General features: G+C 49.2%; 1 protein-coding gene across 3 annotated transcripts in view; it reads left to right on the top strand.

The window, feature by feature from the left end:
- Window positions 1-17,047, top strand: part of ulk3 (unc-51 like kinase 3) — a 46,071-nt gene that overhangs the window by 15,999 nt on the left and 13,025 nt on the right. For all 3 annotated transcript variants that reach the window (XM_041178190.1, XM_041178192.1, XM_041178191.1), the window contains exons 7-15: window positions 4,730-4,885; window positions 6,635-6,740; window positions 7,714-7,754; window positions 8,670-8,772; window positions 9,291-9,355; window positions 11,222-11,300; window positions 12,442-12,482; window positions 12,680-12,727; window positions 16,831-16,897. In XM_041178190.1, the coding sequence (XP_041034124.1) occupies window positions 4,730-4,885; window positions 6,635-6,740; window positions 7,714-7,754; window positions 8,670-8,772; window positions 9,291-9,355; window positions 11,222-11,300; window positions 12,442-12,482; window positions 12,680-12,727; window positions 16,831-16,897 (706 nt within the window). The remainder of the gene's footprint in view (window positions 1-4,729; window positions 4,886-6,634; window positions 6,741-7,713; window positions 7,755-8,669; window positions 8,773-9,290; window positions 9,356-11,221; window positions 11,301-12,441; window positions 12,483-12,679; window positions 12,728-16,830; window positions 16,898-17,047) is intronic.

Genomic DNA, 17,047 nt, shown 5'->3' with positions numbered 1-17,047 from the left:
GAGAGGGAGGGAGAGGGTTAGCGGGGGAGAGGGGGGTGTAGAGAGAGGGGTTTAGGCAGAGAATTCCTGAACTTCGTACCACCTATGGCGATGTGATGGGAATCAGGGATGCCGGAATTGGAGGAGTGAAGAGAACTTCGAGGGTTGTTGAGTTGTTGGAGGTTTCAGAGATAGGGGAGCAGGGTTGAGGCTGTGGAGTGGATTGAACATGTAGCTGAGAACCTTCAGAGCAACAGCTTCATTGTGAGTTTATAGGGAGGAGTGGGTGAGGTAGTGTGGAAATCAAAAGCTTCATCTGTGCTCCAACTCTAGTGATCCATGGAGGTTTGGTTTTAATGTACAGCTTGAGATGGGAGACGGACCTCCGAGTCAGCCTGCTGCTTCCATTTCCACTCTTCCTGAGGCTGCTGGTCTGTCCTCGGCCCGGTCCTGTGTGTGAATGCTGCCCTTCAGTATTTTGCCTTTTTTATTTATTCATTCACGGGATGTGGGCGATGCTGACTAGACCAGCATTTATTGCCCATCCCTAGTTGCCCTTTAGAAGATGGTGGTGAGCTGCCTTCTTGAACCGCTGCAGTCCATGTGGTGTAGGTACACCCACAGTGCTGTTAGGGAGGGAGTTCCAGGATATTCACCCAGCGACAGTGAAGGATCGGCCGATATATTTCCGAGTCAGGACGGTGAGTGACTTGGAGAGAACTTCCAGGTGGTGGTGTCCCCATGTATCTGCTGCCTTTGTCCTTCTAGATGGTAGTGGCTGTGTGTTTGGAAGGTGCTGTTGAAGGAGCCTTGGTGAGTTTCTGCAGTGCATCTTGCAGATGGTACACACACTGCTGCTACTGTGCGTCGGTGGTGGAGTGAGTGAATGTTGTGGATGGGGTGCCGATCAAATGGGCTGCTTTGTCCTGGATGGTGTCGAGCTTCTTGAGTGTTGTGGGAGCTGCACTCATCCAGACAAGTGGGGAGTATTCCATCAGACTCCTGACTTGTACTTTGTAGATTGTGGACGGGCTTTGGGGAGTCAGGAGGTGAGTCACTCATCGAACGATTCCCAGCCTCTGACCTGCTCTTGTAGCCACAGTGTTTATATGGCTAGTGCAGTTCAGTTTCTAGTTAGTGATAACCCCCAGGATGTTGGAAGTGCAGTATCCAGTGATAATACCTTGTGGCAATAATTGTGGGCAGGCTGACTTGCCATGATGGGGCCATGAAGGCCTAAGCTGATCTTTGATGTCCACATAATGTACATCTCCCAGTGGGAGTCACTCGGTAACTATCAGGAACGGGGACCCCATTCTCCATAGCCCAGGAAGCGAAGGGTCTCGAGACAATTCAGTTACACCCAGCTGCTGCCAATTCAACAGTCAATCACCAAGTCTCAGGCCCGTAGGTCCATACTGGGCCTTTCTTGAAAAGAAAGAAAGTTCTTGCATTTATATATCACCTTTCACAATCTCAGGATACCCCAAAGTATTTTACAGCCGCTGAAGTACTTTTGACACGTAATCAGGGTTATAACATAGGAATTGCAGCAGCCAATTTGCACACAGCAAGCTCTCACACACACCGATGTCATAGTGACCAGATTATCCGTTTTTTGTGATATTCAGTAAGGGTTATAATATTGGCCAGGACACCAGGGAGAACACCTCTGTCCATGCTGAAAATAGTACCATGGGATTTTTTTCATGTACACCTGAGAGGCCCTCCATTAATGTTTCATCCAAAAGATGGCACCTCCAACAGTGCAGCATCCCCTCAGTACTGTACTGTAAATGTCAGTCCGGATTTTGTGTAAAGCCTCTGGAATGGGGCTTAAAACCACAATCTACTGATCCAGAGACAGGAGAGCACCCACAAGGGCCGGAGCTGACTGCGTGAGCCGGTACTGTTGCCACACAGTGAATATGCGCAGCACTTTTTACTTGTGATCCCAGCACTTCAGCTAATTTCTGCCTGAGCGTATCCTGTGAGGGCATCTTGCCAGTCATTCCCCTGACGCAAACCATTACGAGTGTGAATTTGCTAATTCCTCTTGTCGCGTTCTGCCTCGTCCGCTTATCACAGCTCTTCAGTGTGATGCTGTAATTAGCGTTAATAATTCCCCAGGTACCACCTTACTACATTGTGTGTAACACGCATGGAGTTATCGATCTAAAAGTCTAAATATAGGGGTGTGGACTACTCACTGCTTTCCTGATCTGGAGCCATTGTCATGCCAGCTATTGAGGATCTATTATAAATGTAATGCCTGGAGTGCTGCATTATTTTTGCTGCAGACTAGGACAGGAGGAGGTCTTTCAGCCCATCTAGCCTGTTCCACCCTTCAGTTAGATCATGGCTGATCTATATCGAAACTCCATCTACCCCTCCTTGGTTCCGTAACACTTAATCCCCCACCCCCCCCATTACCTAATGAAAAATGTATCAATCTCCGCTTTGAAATTCTCCATTGATCTCACCCACCACACCCCAGCCTCAACGACGTTTTGTGGGGAGAGCGTTCCAGATTTCCGCTCCCTTTTGTGTGAAGATGTGCTTCCTGGCATCACCCCTGAACTGCCCAGGAGCAGGACTCGAGCAGACAGCCTGTCGAACCTGCTCTGCCATTCAGTACAATCAGGGCTGATCTTGGGCTTCAAGTCCATTTTCCCGCCTGCTCCCATTATTCATTGATTCGGAGAGACCAAAAATCTGTCTGTCCCCAGCCTTAAAGTGTAGGTAACAATGGAGTATCCACACTTTTCGGGTAGAGGATTCCAAAGATTCACTAGCCTTCGAGAGAAGAAATTTCTCCTCATCTCAGTTGTAAATGATCGGCCCCTTATCCTGGGACTGTGCTCCCGTGTTTTAGATTCCCCAACCAGAGGGAAAACGATCTCTGTGTCCACCCTTCGATGTCACAAGGAGATGATTAGTTTTTCTCCTATCTACCCTGTCAGATCCTTTAATCACCTTAAACACCTCTTGTGTCATCCCAGACCAAGAGTAACTGTACTTCTGCCCAGTTACTGCTCTAGCAGCAGTGGGAGCAAATGGACTGGAATCGTTAACCATTCCCGATTATATTGCAGCAAAGCAGGAAAATTGGATTCTAAACCTATTTCAAATCCTGACACAAGGTGGCAGCCTTGCACATGGATGGCCAGAGATTCTATTATGTTGCAGTGCAAAGTGTCACCACCAGAGGGTGGTCCAAGCAGGCGGTATCCGAACAGTTAATGTGTATGGCTGAATTCAGGATTCCTCTCACCTTTAACGCCAGGGGTCTTCCCTGTGGCTGCGGCCTGACTTACTGTGGGTTGCATCTCTCCCACTGCCCCAGCTCCGCAGGCACCACTGCAGACCCACGCCTGGCTATTTCTGATTCATTCAGTTGTTGCTGAGCCTGGATTCAAAGGCTTAACTTGAATGGAGGATCACAACACTCGAAATGAACCTCTAATGAGTCTCCAGAATGACCCCCATGCACCACAGCGGGCGCTCTTTGCTGGCAATTCAACTGTGGCAGGTATCACATCTGCGCACCCACACTTTAAGGAAAAAAAGAACATCTGGTTGCAGCTTGTGGGATCTTGCTGTGTACACAAGGCCTCTTAACAGTCCTTACAAAGTTAATCGTGATTTAAAGCACTTTAGGACATTTGTAAGGTTCACGCTAGGGCACTCTATACCCGCACACTTTTATATGGGAACTCCGCAGCCACAGATCACTCTTCCACCAACCAACTGCCTTCAGCTGAAATAACCCACCCTGCACAGAGTGCTGACAACCCTGGGCACTCACTGAGTGATGAGTCTGTGAATCACTCATTGTGTTGAGCAGCTCGCCTGCGCAGACCCTGTGTGTCTCGGGATTGGAACAAGGCAATATCCACTTGCCTGGATGAGTGCAGTTCCCACAACACTCAAGAAGCTGGACTCCATCCAGGACAAAGCAGCCCTGCTTGATTAGCACCCCATCCACAAACGTTCACTCCCTCCACCACTGACGCACAGGGGCAGCAGTGTGTGTACCATCTACAAGATGCACTGCAGCAACTCACCAAGGCTCCTTAGACAGAACCTTCCAAACCCATGACCACTACCATCTAGAAAGACAAGGGCAGCAGATAGATGGGGAACACCACCACCTGGAAGTTCCCCTCCCAGCCACTCACCATCCTGACTTGGAAATATATCGGCCGTTCCTTCACTGTCGCTGGGTCAAAATCCTGGAACTCCCTCCCTAATAGCACTGTGGGTGTACCCACACCACATAGAGTGCAACAGTTCAAGGAAGCAGCTTACCACCACCTTCTCAAGGGGCACTTAGGGGTGGGCAATAAATGTTGGGCTAACCAGCGACACCCGCATCCTCTGAACGAGTAAAGAGAAGAAAAAGCTCCTGATTTTGAAGCCCAGGAAACCTATTTTTATTTATCACTTCAGCCTCCACTGGTCCGACTTTAAAACTACAAACACAATACTTACTGACAGAATGTAAAATGTTGTTGCACGTGTCCCTCCCACAGCTTCTCTTTCCCAGAAGGGAAGCCTTTGCGATTTTGTTTTCTCGGCAGCTTCTGTGGATCGAGATGGGGGGGCGGTGGGGGGTGGGTGATTAATCCGCGCGTTGTTTTTCTCTGTTTGATTCCCCCCTGGGCTGGCAGCTCTCCCTGTGACCTTGGACTTTTCCAGATGTTCACCTCCCCTCTCTCCCTCTCTCTCTCTCTGTTTGGGCTTTCAGCTTCCGCCAGGTGCTCGGGTTTCGGGAGACTGCAGGGATCTGCTGCTCCGGCTGCTGGAGAGGGATCCGGAGCGCAGGATAATCTTCGAGGAATTCTTCACCCACCCCTTCGTGGACCTGGATCACATGCCGAACTCTGAGAGTCTGGAGAAGGCTGTATGTGGACCCTCTTCGTTGTTAATGTGTTCAGGGGTTAGCGGGAATGGCGAGATTCCAGTTTCCCTCTCGCCACCGGGTTTTGGGGGGGGGGGGTGTTTCTCACCCCCACGGCCGGGCGGAAGGGGGGATATTTTCACGCCCACAGCTGGGCGGAGGGGGGGGAGGGGGTAATCCTCCCCTGTCACGTCACCCACAGCCGACCTCCTTCCCGATGACTGACCCGGGTGCTGATGCCCTGTGGTGAGTCTCAATCGCAAGTCTTGGCTGTGGCAATATTTTACGTTTTAAAATTCTCGCCCTTGTTTTTCTAATTCTGCCCTGGTTAGCCCCCTCCCCATCTCTGTCATCTCCCCCAGCCCCACAACCACCAAACCACCCCCCCCCCCCCCCGAGATCTCTGCAATCCTCTAATTCCAGCCGCTGAACATCCTGGATCTTAATCGCCCCATCGTGCTAAGACCCCAAGGTCTAGAATTCCCTCCTTAAACCTCTCTGCCTCTGTCCCTCTCTCTCCCCCTTTAGGACACTTCTTAAAAACCACCTCTTTGACCCAAGCCTTTGGTCATCTGTCAAACTATCCCCTTTATGTGGCTCAGTGTCGAATTCTTGTCTGATTACACTTCTGAGAAGCACCTTTAAGGAACGCTTTGCTAAATTATAGGTGCTATATAAATGTAAGCTCTTGTTATAGCAGTTGATACAACTGAGGTGAAGGCCTTCCCTTGCCTGACAGCCATACTTTTTGGGCACAGTTCACTTGGTAATGACATTTTGTTTTAATATTCATTCATGGGATGTGGGCGTCGCTGGCTGAGCCAGCATTTATTGCCCATCCCTAATTGCCCTTAAGGAGGTGGTAATGAGCTGCCTTCTTGGTCCCTGGTGAAATTGCCCCTATCCCACTAGTGGACGGGCTGGAGATTCATTGCAGAGGCCCAGTTGTCGTCCTGGGTCTTTGTTTCAGAGAGAAGGGATGGATGCAGTATTTCATGTTGGTGAGGCAGTGCCCGGGGTTCATGGACATGGGGAGACAGTGGTCGTGTCACTGAATCCAGAGACCCAGGGTAACGCTTTGGCACAAATCCGACCGGGACAGTTGGTTCAGTTCGGTTAATAAATCTGAGGCGGAATTTCAAGGCAGTGGGATCTTGCATTCCCGCCAGTCGTAGAGTCATACAGAACAGAGACAGGCCCTTCGGCCTATCGCGTCCGTACTGACCATCCAGCACCTATCTATTCTAATCGGGGTTTCCAGCAATTGGCCTGTAGACCTATGTGCTACGGCATTTCAAGTGCTTAACTAAATACTTCTTAAATGTTGTGAGTCAATGGAGTTTAGAATGGCTTGCTGCATTTTATCTGGCAGCATCTGTGGAAAGAGAAACAGAGTTAACGTTTCGAGTCCAATATGATTCTTCAAAGCCCAAGAGTCTTGGATCTTGGATGACAGGGTTGCCAGGGTGAGATTGTTATGTCTCCTAGCTGAATACAGGGTCCTGAACACTGCCTGATGTAGTGTTTAAAATGCACAATTGGAACGTACTCAATATCAAAATCTGTTAGGGAGTGTGCAAAAATTTGGATTTCACTTTTTAAGAATAACAGAATGAAGCTCTCTCACGCCCTCTCTCTCGCGTGTGCTCTTGCGCTCACTCACTTTCTCTCTCTCTCGCTCTTGTTGCCCTGTATCCTGAGGGCTTTGCACTTCCAAATCCTTTTTACTGATTTACTCCGATTGTCCTTCAGACTGCCCTGGTTGTTCAAGCTGTGAAAGAGGATCAGCTGGGAGACCATTCTGCCGCTCTCTCCCTCTACTGCAAGTCACTGGAGTACTTTGTTCCGGCGTTACACTGTGAGTCCCTGGACGCAGCTATTGTCTCTTGTTGCTGTTAGCCAAGGCTAGGTGGGTTGCGTGCCTCCCTTTGAGCTGGACAGTTGTGGGTTCAAGCCCCACTCCTGAGACTGGTGCAACTATGCCTTTTGGACAGGACTTTGAACTGTAATCCGATTAGGAACAGGAGACAATCCAAACCATCCAACCCCCTCCTGCTAGCCTTGAGATCACAGCGGGACCTGGATCTTAACTCCATCCTCCCAAACTGTTTCCCCTGGTAATCTTGTCAAGCAAAATTCAGTCGATCTCGGATTTTAAGTTATTAGTTGAGCCAGCGTCCCCTGCCTTTTGTGAGTGTGTTGCACACTTGTACCTGTGATACTTGGGAGGAAATGTTAAATTGCCTCTCCTGAATGGGCAGGATTTTGAGCGCATAATCCCCTGGTCCTAGACCACCAGCCCCACCCCACTCCCAACAGCAGAAAACATCCCCTTTTTTTTAATCAATTTCTTCCAAAATCTTTAAAACGACAGTAAAGTCACCCCCTATAATTCCAGTTTCATGGTCATTTTCCTTTGAAGCTATTTGAAGATGATTGGGATGGGAGTTGACTTGCTGCTCCAGAAATAGCACAGAAAGAGGCCATTCTGTCCCTTGTGTTCTGTGCCAGCTTTTTGAAGGAGCTATTTATTCAATTAATCCCACACGCCACCACCCCCCCCCCCCCCCCCCCCCCCCCCCCCCCCCCCCGACCCCCCACCACCTCCCCTCACCCTTTCCCTGTAGCCCTGCAAATGTTTCATTTCTTAAGTATTTCTCCAATTCCCTTTTCTTTTGAAAGAAGTTAGGACTGAATCAGGTTCCCCTGCCCCCCTCAGGCAGTGCCCTAGAGGTCGTGGCGTGGTACTCGTACCCGGCGAGTAGCCTGTACTGTTGTTTGAGTGGCACGTTCTGCTAATTTTGACACGGTATTTCTGATTGATGCACTAGACGAACCTGACAGACAACGGAAGATAGCCATTCGCTCAAAGGTAAGAGAAGGATTGCGCCTCGTTTCTTGAGAATGGCCTCGTGCTATCGTTCACCTCCCTCCTGGCCGCCTCCCATCTTCCACCCTCCATTAGCTTAAAGCTCACTCAAAGCTTGCTGCCCCCTATCCCCTGTCCCCTTCGCCCACAGCCCCCTCTGCTTACTGATCATCACTGGCTCCTGGTTAAGCAATGCCTCCATTTTTAAAACTCTCACCCGTGTTTATAAATCTCTCTATTGGCCTCGCACCCCCATCTTTCTCATTCTTTTTAAATTCGTTCATGGGATGTGGGTGTCGCTGGCTGGGCCCAGCATTGGTTGCCCGTCCCTAATTGCCCTTGAGAAGGTGGTGGTGAGCTGCCTTCTTGATGAGAAGGTGGTGGTGAGCTGCCTTCTTGATGAGAAGGTGGTGGTGAGCTGCCTTCTTGATGAGAAGGTGGTGGTGAGCTGCCTTCTTGAACCGCTGCAGCCCATGTGGTGTGGGTACACCCACAGTGCTGTTAGGGAGGGAGTTCCAGGGTTTTGACCCAGCCACAGAGAAGCAACTGTGAATTTGTTCCAAGTCAGGTGAGTGTCTTGGAGGGGAACTTGCAGGTGGTGGTGTTCCTATGCGTCTGCCCCCCTTCTCTTCTAGATGGTAGAGGTTGAGGGTTTGGGAGGTGCAGCCAAAGGACCCTTGGTGAGTTGCTGCATCTTATAGATGGTACACACTGCTGCTACTGTGCCATTAAGTCTAAGTCAGTGGCTTTCCCTGCATAATCCCCTGTCTAATCCCATCCCCCATGCATATCTGTCTGACCGTCTATCTAATTCCGGTTTGTGGATAGTGTTGGGTTCTGTTACGAATTTTCTCATTCTCCTGTGTGAAAAAATTTCCAAGCTGCACTTCACATCTTTCCTCTTAACCGGTTGCTTAGGTAACTCAGTACATCTCCAGGGCGGAGGAGCTGAAGGCTCTGGTTGCCGTGAGCAACAAAGCTAACTTTGAGCAGGCCAAGTCGGCAAGAGATATCTTGAAAGGTAAGCTCCCTTCCTCCCAGAACGTCACGGCTAAAGCAGGTTTCAAACCAGAGTTTCCACCCCAGGTGTCATCTTGATTTTTATTTACGTGGTATTGTCCACTGACGCCATGTTTCACTGCCTGAGGAACCATCCTTCGGCGCAGATGTTAAACCAAGGTCTGTTGGTTCAGGTGGGCTTTGGAGACCCGCGTCGCACAGTTGGAAGACGGGCAGGGGAGTTTTCTCAGGCCGGGCCCATTGTGGAACAGGTGAAGGCCTTTCAGCCCCTCACATCTGTTCCACCATTCAATTGTGATGGCATCCATCCACTTCTGGAGGCAACAGTCTGTGCCCAGGGTGTTGGTCGCTTTTGGATTGAACATGGTCTGTTGTGGCTTCAGAGGCCAATTCGCGAGTGGCAGTCCCTTCTGTAGCTGGCACAGCTGCGTAGCGTTGACCCGAGGTCAATTGTCCAATTATAGCTTGGTTAATCTGCCACCTTTCCCAGAAACCCCGTGTTCGGTTTTTTTGTTTCAGAGATGTGCCGGGATAAACCACGACTCTTTGCTGCACTGGAGGTTGGTTCTGCTGCGATTGCTAAGGTGAGACTGATTGGCTTTTGGGTTCCCCGAGCTCTTCGCAGACAGTGTGTTGCATTGAGTGTGAGGCCTGTTGTGTAGACGTAAGAAATAGGAGCAGGAATAGGCCATTCAGCCCCTCAAGTCTGCTCTGCCAGTCACTAAGACCATGGCTGATCTGATTGTGGCCTGAACTCCAGTTTACTGCCTGACCCCCATAATCCTTGACACTCTTGTCAGTCAAAAATTTGTCTAACTCAGCCTTGAGTAATGACCCAGCCTCAGCGCTGCTCACTGGGGGAGAGGCTTCCAAAGATTAACAACTCTCTGAGAGAAGAAATTTCTTCAGTCTTAAATGGGACACCCCTTATCTTTAAACTTTGCCCCCTTAGTTCTTGATTCCCCCCATGAGGGGAAACTTCTTCCCAGTATCCACCCTGTCAAGCCCCCTAATAACCTTGATGTTTCAATAAGGTCACCTCTCATTCTTCTAAACTCCAGTGAGTTTAGGCCCAACCTGCTCAACCTCTCCTCACAAGACAACCCCCTCATCCCAGGACCTAACCGAGTGAATCTTCTCTGAACTGACTCCCACGCACGTTAGTAAGGAGCCCAAAACTACACATCATTCTCTAGGCGTAGCCTCACCAATACCCTGTACAATTGTCGCAAGAAAATAGCATATTGTCATAGAACCTTGCAGCACAGTAGGAGAGGAGACCATTTGGCCCATTGTCCCTGTGCTGGCTCTTTGACAGAGAGATACAATTAGTCCCACTCTGGCCCTTATTGAGGTTGCTATTGAATCCACTTCCAGCATCCTTTCAGGCAGTGGATATTAAATCCAATTTCTCCTAGGTTTGGGTCATCCTACACAGGCTGTGCTGCAAAAGCAGGGAGCAAAGAACTCCCCCTCCCCTAAAGGCGCTGTGGGTGTACCTACACCACATGGACTGAGGCAGTTCAAAGAAGGCAGCTCACCACCACCTTCTCAAGGGCAATCAGGGACGGGTAATAAGTGCTGGCCTAGCCAGTGAAACCCACATCCCATGAATGGAAAAAGTATATATTTTTTAAGAATTCTGGGCTTTTGTCAAGTGGACAGACTAACAATTCAGTGTGTTTATGCTGGAGGAGGAAGCCTGAAAGGGACACTTTATTTTATCAGCAAAAGACAAAGTGCTGTGTCAGCATAAAGTTTGTGCTCAAGTCCCTGGAGTGAGACTTGAACCCACAACCTCCTGACTCAGGTGAGCTCGATACCCACTGAGCCACAGCCCAATATCAACGAAATTTGTGAGGAAGGAGCAGGGTAAATACTCACTTAGCACGGGGTGAGGGGAATGGGGCCGGGTGGGGGGGGGGCGCGCGCGCGCGCGCGGCAGGATGAGTAGCAGATGAAGACGGGTTGTTTCGGGAGATATGATGATTCATGTACCGAAAACAAAAAAAAACTACAGATGCTGGAGAACTGACATAAACTGAAAAGCAGGAAGTGCTGCAAAAACTCAGCAGGTCTGACAGCATCTGTGGGGAGAGAGAGAGAGTTAACGTTTCCAGTCCAGTATGACTCTTTGAAGATTTGCCTTCAGTTCCAAAGAAGAGTCATACTGGACTCGAGATGTTAATTTGGTTTCCCTCTCTCTTTCTCTCTTTCTTTCTTTCTTTCCCTCTTTCGCTTTTTCTCACTCTCTTTTCTCTCCTTTCTCGCTCTCTTCTCTCCTTTCTCGCTCTCTTTTCTCTCCTTTCTCGCTCTCTTTTCTCTCCTTGCTCGCTCTCTTTTCTCTTTCTCTCTCTCAGGAGGAGTGAGCTTGATGGGGCTTTGCCTTGTTTGTTTGTGTGTGTGTCTCTCTCTATGGTTTCATCCCCTGTTTCTGCTGCTCTCACTAGGAAGAAGAAGGTGATGATTCAGCAGAAACACTGGACCTTTATCAGCAAAGTCTGGGAGAGCTGCTGCTCATGTTGGCAAGTGAGTAGATCTGTGTGAGGAGGGTCTGGGAGCCTACGATACAGACAGGCTTGAGGGGCTAAATAGCCTCTTCCTGTTCCTGTGCTCCTAGCCCATTAACATAGCAGCTAAAGGGATTGTATGTGAACCTGTCTGTATCCTGATGTTATATTGGAAATACAGAGCCAGCCGGTGAGTGGTGAGACAGTTTAATGTCTCGGGGGCTCCCTGTACCTGTTCTTGGAGGTCCTCACTCATCCTGGTGCCTCTCTGATCTCCATATTGTGAGCTTTGGCTGATATTCAACTTGGAAGAGCTTCACAGGCTCACCTGATAAAGTCCTGATCTGGTATTACCTCCTGTGCTGGTCTTCCCAGCAAGGATTCTACATTCCATTCGTGGGATGCTCCTGTGAAATGCCTTCGGACTTTTTAACTATGTTAAAGGTGCTATATAAAGGCAAGTTTTTATTGTTGTTGTCCTTTAGCACCCTTACAGTTAGGCTGATTGAGTTCAGCTAACGTAATGCAGACCGGCGATCGATCCCATAACCCATGTGCCTCGGTTTCACTCAACTTGTCAACACCTAGGAAGCTGACCAGCCGGCTATACCTTTCCAACACTTGGGTTTTTTAAGCTGTCAAAAGTGGGCATCACTGGGAACATCGTGATAACCACAGGTCAATAAGCAGTAGCCATGGGTTACAGCACAGGAGGGGGCCATTTGGCCCATTGAGTCTGCACTAGTTCTCCAAATGAGCAGTTCACCTAGTGCCATTGCCCCGCCTTCTCTCCGTAACCTCTACACTCTTCCTTTTTCTGATAATTATCCAATTCCTTCTTGAGTGCCTCTCTTGAACGTGCCTCCACCACATTCTCAGGCAGCGCCCTCCAGATCTTAACCACTCGCTGCGTGAGAAAGTGTCTCCTCGTGTCTCCATCGCTTCTTTTGCCAGTCATCTTAAATCTGCGTCCTCAAGGTTCTCGATCCATCCACCAATGGGAACAGTTTCTCTCTATACACTCTATCCAGACCCCTTCATGATTTTGAACACCTCCTACCAAACTGCCTCTCGGCCTTCTCTTCTCCAAGTCCACCCTCACTCTTGAAACCTGCCTCTAAACCACACCAACGACTGACCCTTTCTTGACCATGTTACAGGTGAGCCACAGGGCAGAAGACGAACTATGCTACACAAGGAGGTGAGTACAAAAACCTGGTTTATTCAGCTCGCCTGTTCAAAGCTAGTTTATTAATGGAGTTTGCTGTATGGTATTAGAATGAGGTCAAATATTCAGCGTTGGCATGATCAATGTTCGGTTTTTGTGCTGAATGAGCTGCATTTGTTCTTGAATTCACTTTCAAACCGTCTAAAACTTTCTCCCCATGATTTTCTCAGATTCAGAACCTCATGAGCCGAGCTGAATACCTGAAGGGTCAATTAAAGGTCAGGCTGATCGTTTGTTAATGTAGAGTGAAATCTAAAAGCGAAGGAGAATACTGGGCTTGTAAAGTAACCTACTAGAGCGTAGAGCTGGAAACTGGTTCCAGTAAATCGGATCTGACAATCTCCAGGAAACCGCAGCTTTTGAGATTTTCGGATGTGCTTTATGTGTGCAACATATCTCCTCGTCAAAAATATGAACAAGGTGTCAAACTGCACTGGAGGGGACACCAAATGGTATTGATGCATAATTCCCCCTCTCCTCCACCCTCCCCTTCTCTCTATCTCTCTCTCCTTTCTCTATCTCTCGCTCCTTTCTCTATCTCTCTTGCTCCTTTCTCTATCTCTCTCTCTCCTTTCCCCCTCTCTCTCTCTCTCTCTCTCTCTCTCTTCCTTCCCCCTCTCTCTCTCTCTCTCTCCTTTCTCTCTCTCTCCTTTCTCCCTCTCTCTCTCTCTCTCTCCTTTCTCTCTCTCTCTCCTTTCTCTCTCTCTCCTTTCTCTCTTTCTCTCCTTTCTCTCCCCTTTCCCTCTCTCTCTCTCCTCCCCTCTACCTCTCTCTCTCCCCTCCCTCTCTCTCTCTCCCCTTTCCTCTCTCTTTCTCCCCTTCCCTCTACCTTTCTCTCTCCCCTTCCCTCTCTCTCTCTCCCCTTTACCTCTCTCTCTCCCCTTTCCCTAACTCTCTCTCTCCCCTTTCCCTCTCTCTCTCTCCTTACCCTCCCTCTCTCTCTCTCCTTTCCCTCTCTCTCTCCCCTTTCCCTCTCTCTCCCCTTTCCCTCTCTCTCTCCCCTTTCCCTCTCTCTCCCTCCCCTCCCTTCCCTCTCTCTCTCCCCTTTCCCTCTCTCTCTCCCCTTTCCCTCTCTCTCTCCCCTTTCCCTCTCTCTCTCCCCTTTCCCTCTCTCTCTCCCCTTTCCCTCTCTCTCTCCCCTTTCCCTCTCTCTCTCCCCTTTCCCTCTCTCTCTCCCCGTACCCTCCTCTCTCTCCCCCTGCCCTCTCTCTCTCCCCCTGCCCTCTCTCTCTCCCCCTGTCCTCTCTCTCTCCCCCTGCCCTCTCTCTCTCCCCCTGCCCTCTCTCTCTCCACTTTCCCCCTCTATCTCCTTTCCATTTCTCTCTCTCCTTTCCCTCTCTCTCTCTCCCCTTTTCCTCTCTCTCTCTCTTCTTTCCCTCTCTCTCTCTCCCCTTTCCCTCTCTCTCTCTCCCCTTTCCCTCTCTCTCCTCTCTCTCTCTCTCTCCCCTTTCCCTCTCTCCTCTCTCTCTCTCTCCCCTTTCCCTCGCTCCTCTCTCTCTCTCTCCCCTTTCCCTCGCTCCTCTCTCTCTCTCCTTTCTCTCTCTATCTCTCTCTCCTCCTTTCTCTCTATCTCTCTCTCTCCTTTCTCTCTCTATCTCTCTCTCTCCTTTCTCTCTCTATCTCTCTCTCCTTTCTCTCTATCTCTCTCTCTCCTTTCTCTCTATCTCTCTCTCTCCTTTCTCTCTATCTCTCTCTCTCCTTTCTCTCTCTCTCTCTCCTTTCTCTCTCTCTCCTATCTCTCTCCTTTCCCTCCATCTCTCTCTCTCCTTTCTCTCTCTATCTCTCTCTCCTTTCTCTCTATCTCTCTCTCTCCTTTCTCTCTATCTCTCTCTCTCCTTTCTCTCTATCTCTCTCTCTCCTTTCTCTCTATCTCTCTCTCTCCTTTCTCTCTCTCTCTCTCCTTTCTCTCTCTCTCCTATCTCTCTCCTTTCCCTCCATCTCTCTCTCTCCTTTCTATCTCTCTCTCTCTCCTTTCTCTCTATCTATCTCTCTCTCCTTTCTCTTTATCTCTCTCTCTCTCTCTCTATCTCTCTCTCTCCTCTGTATCTCCCTCTCTCCTTTCTCTCTATCTCTCTCTCTCCTTTCTTTCTCTCTCTCTCTCTCCTTTCTTTCTCTCTCTCTCTCTCTCCTTTCTCTCTATCTCTCTCTCTCCTCTCTCTCTCTCTCCTCTCTCTCTCTCTCTGTCTCCTTTCTCTCTCTCTCTCCTTTCTCTCTCCTTTCTCTCTCCTTTCTCTCTCCTTTCTCTCTCCTTTCTCTCTCCTTTCTCTCTCCTTTCTCTCTCCTTTCTCTCTCCTTTCTCTCTCCTTTCTCTCTCCTTTCTGTCATCTCTCTCCTTTCTCTCCTTTCTCTCCTCTCTCTCCTCTCTCTCTCCTCTCTCTCCTTTCTCTATCTCTTTTTTTCTCTCTCTCTCCTTTCTCTCTCTCTCCTCTCTCTCTCCTTTCCCTCCATCTCTCACTCTCTCCTTTCTCTCTATCTCTCTCTCTCCTTTCTCTCTATCTCTCTCTCTCCTTTCTCTCCTATCTCTCTCTCTCCTATCTCTCTCTCTCCTATCTCTCTCTCTCCTATCTCTCTCTCTCCTTTCTCTCTCTCTCTCCTTTCTCTCTCTCTCTCCTTTCTCTCTCTCCTTTCTCTCTCTCTCTCGCTCTCCTTTCTCTCCTCTCTCTCGCTCTCCTTTCTCTCCTCTCTCTCGCTCTCCTTTCTCTTTCTTCTTTTTCTTGAGGTGATGGAGACTCTGGTATCCCAGGATCCACTGCAGTACTAGAAGTCCCCAGTCAGAGCTGTGGGTCCCATGGTTTTCAGTGAGATCTGGGCAGCCATGCCTCCATTACAATCAATTGCTTTCCACTCAGCGTAAAGAAATAACAATGGGAGTTACCAAGAGTGTTACTGGACGGATGTAAAACTGCAATTTGAGTGTGCTGACCCGGTTACTGAGGGAGATTTGCTCTCCCTGAAATGGAGCGGGTCAGTGCTTCTCGCTCTGAAATGGTGAAAACAGCAAAACGTGAGCTACTTCAAAAAAGCAATAAGCAGTAGTTGGCCTTCCTGTGCTATTCGACCCAAGGTTTGGAATGCATCTTGAATGGGGCGGGGTGGATTCAGTTCAAATAGATTGGATAGGGAGGACCTATTTCCCTTAGCAAGAGCGGTCGATATCCAGATTTCAATGTAATTGGTAAAAGGATTCGAGGAGGGTTAAGGGGAATTTCTTTATCATGCAGAGGGAGGTAGGGGCCTGGAACTCACTGACTGAAAGGGTGTCAGAGGCTGAAACCCTTGTCACATTTGAAAAAAAAAAGAGGATTTGTACTTGAAGTGCAGCAACCTACAAGGCTACAGTTTGTTTGTTTGTTTGTTACAGCCCGAATAGACCCTATTCCCACTTTGCACACCTTGATCTGTAGCCATGTGGGTTGGCCACCTTTGTATTGTAGACTCCTGATCCTTGCAGATTTCATTTGACTAGTAGAAAACTATTGCACTGAGGGCGGTAGCCTGTACTCTTTTTGGGAGAAACTATGTCCAAGGGGCTGTACTCTTAAAGTTCTGAAAACGCACATCAGCAGTGGCCATATTGAGCAGCCCTTTGTGGCTCAGTGGGAAATGGGTACAGGTCTGACCCAGGTCCCTGCTCAGATCGCTTGGACCCAACACGAAGGGGTTTTCCCTGACTTGCTGCCCAGCGACCCCTGCTGGAAACTGTTAGTATTGGCCGGCGGGCAAGGGTCGGACTTGTGATTGCACCCTCCTGGCCATATAGATCACCGGCACTCATTTGTCTGGGCTCTTAGCGTGGAAGCTTGGCTGAGGTAACAAGCAGCGATCCCTGACCCAGGGAGGAATCGCACTCACACCCACACCCAAGGGTGCGTTTACACAAACAGCTGAGCCAGGAAAGAGAACACTAGAGCAGTACACGTGGGAGACAGGAGCAGAAGGATTTGATGACTGGGTGAGACCATGTAGAGTGGGAGGTGACACGTGTGGAGCATAAACACTGGCATAGAGCAGTTGGGCCAAATGGCCTGCATCTGTACTGTAAGTTCCAATGTAACAACAGAGGACAATCTAACACCGTGGACACAAACTAAGATTGTGTTTGCTGGAATTTGGAAGATTGAGGGGGTGATTTGATTAAAGTTCTCAAGATATTCAGAGGACCTGATGGTTTCTCTCCATCTGCACGACTTCCACTGGTTGAGGCCTCTCAGACTAGGGGGTGTACCCTAAGAATTAGAGCCAGACCTTTCCTATGTACCTGAAGTATTTTTTTTGGGGGGCTGTCTAGTTAAAGTGAATTCTATTGTTCCGTCCTTTCCAGATGCGAGAGACTCGGAACGAAGCGGCTGCTATGGACCAGGATCCTTTCTCAGAGTCCATCAAGAGCAGTGAGTATACAAGGACCCGCAACACTTTCTACCCTTACTACTTGACGTAGACTTTGTGTGTTCAAATGCAAATGGACAAGATCCATGAGGTCCATCCCAAGTGTCTCATGAATGAGCTCAGAGCAAAGACTAGAGAATCTTAGCCTCTTT

Source organism: Carcharodon carcharias, chromosome 32 (assembly GCF_017639515.1).
Source record: "Carcharodon carcharias isolate sCarCar2 chromosome 32, sCarCar2.pri, whole genome shotgun sequence".
In the NCBI taxonomy this organism is placed as follows: domain Eukaryota; kingdom Metazoa; phylum Chordata; class Chondrichthyes; order Lamniformes; family Lamnidae; genus Carcharodon; species Carcharodon carcharias.
Note: the sequence above shows the minus strand (reverse complement) of the source record. Positions and strands in the feature narration are given on the sequence as shown.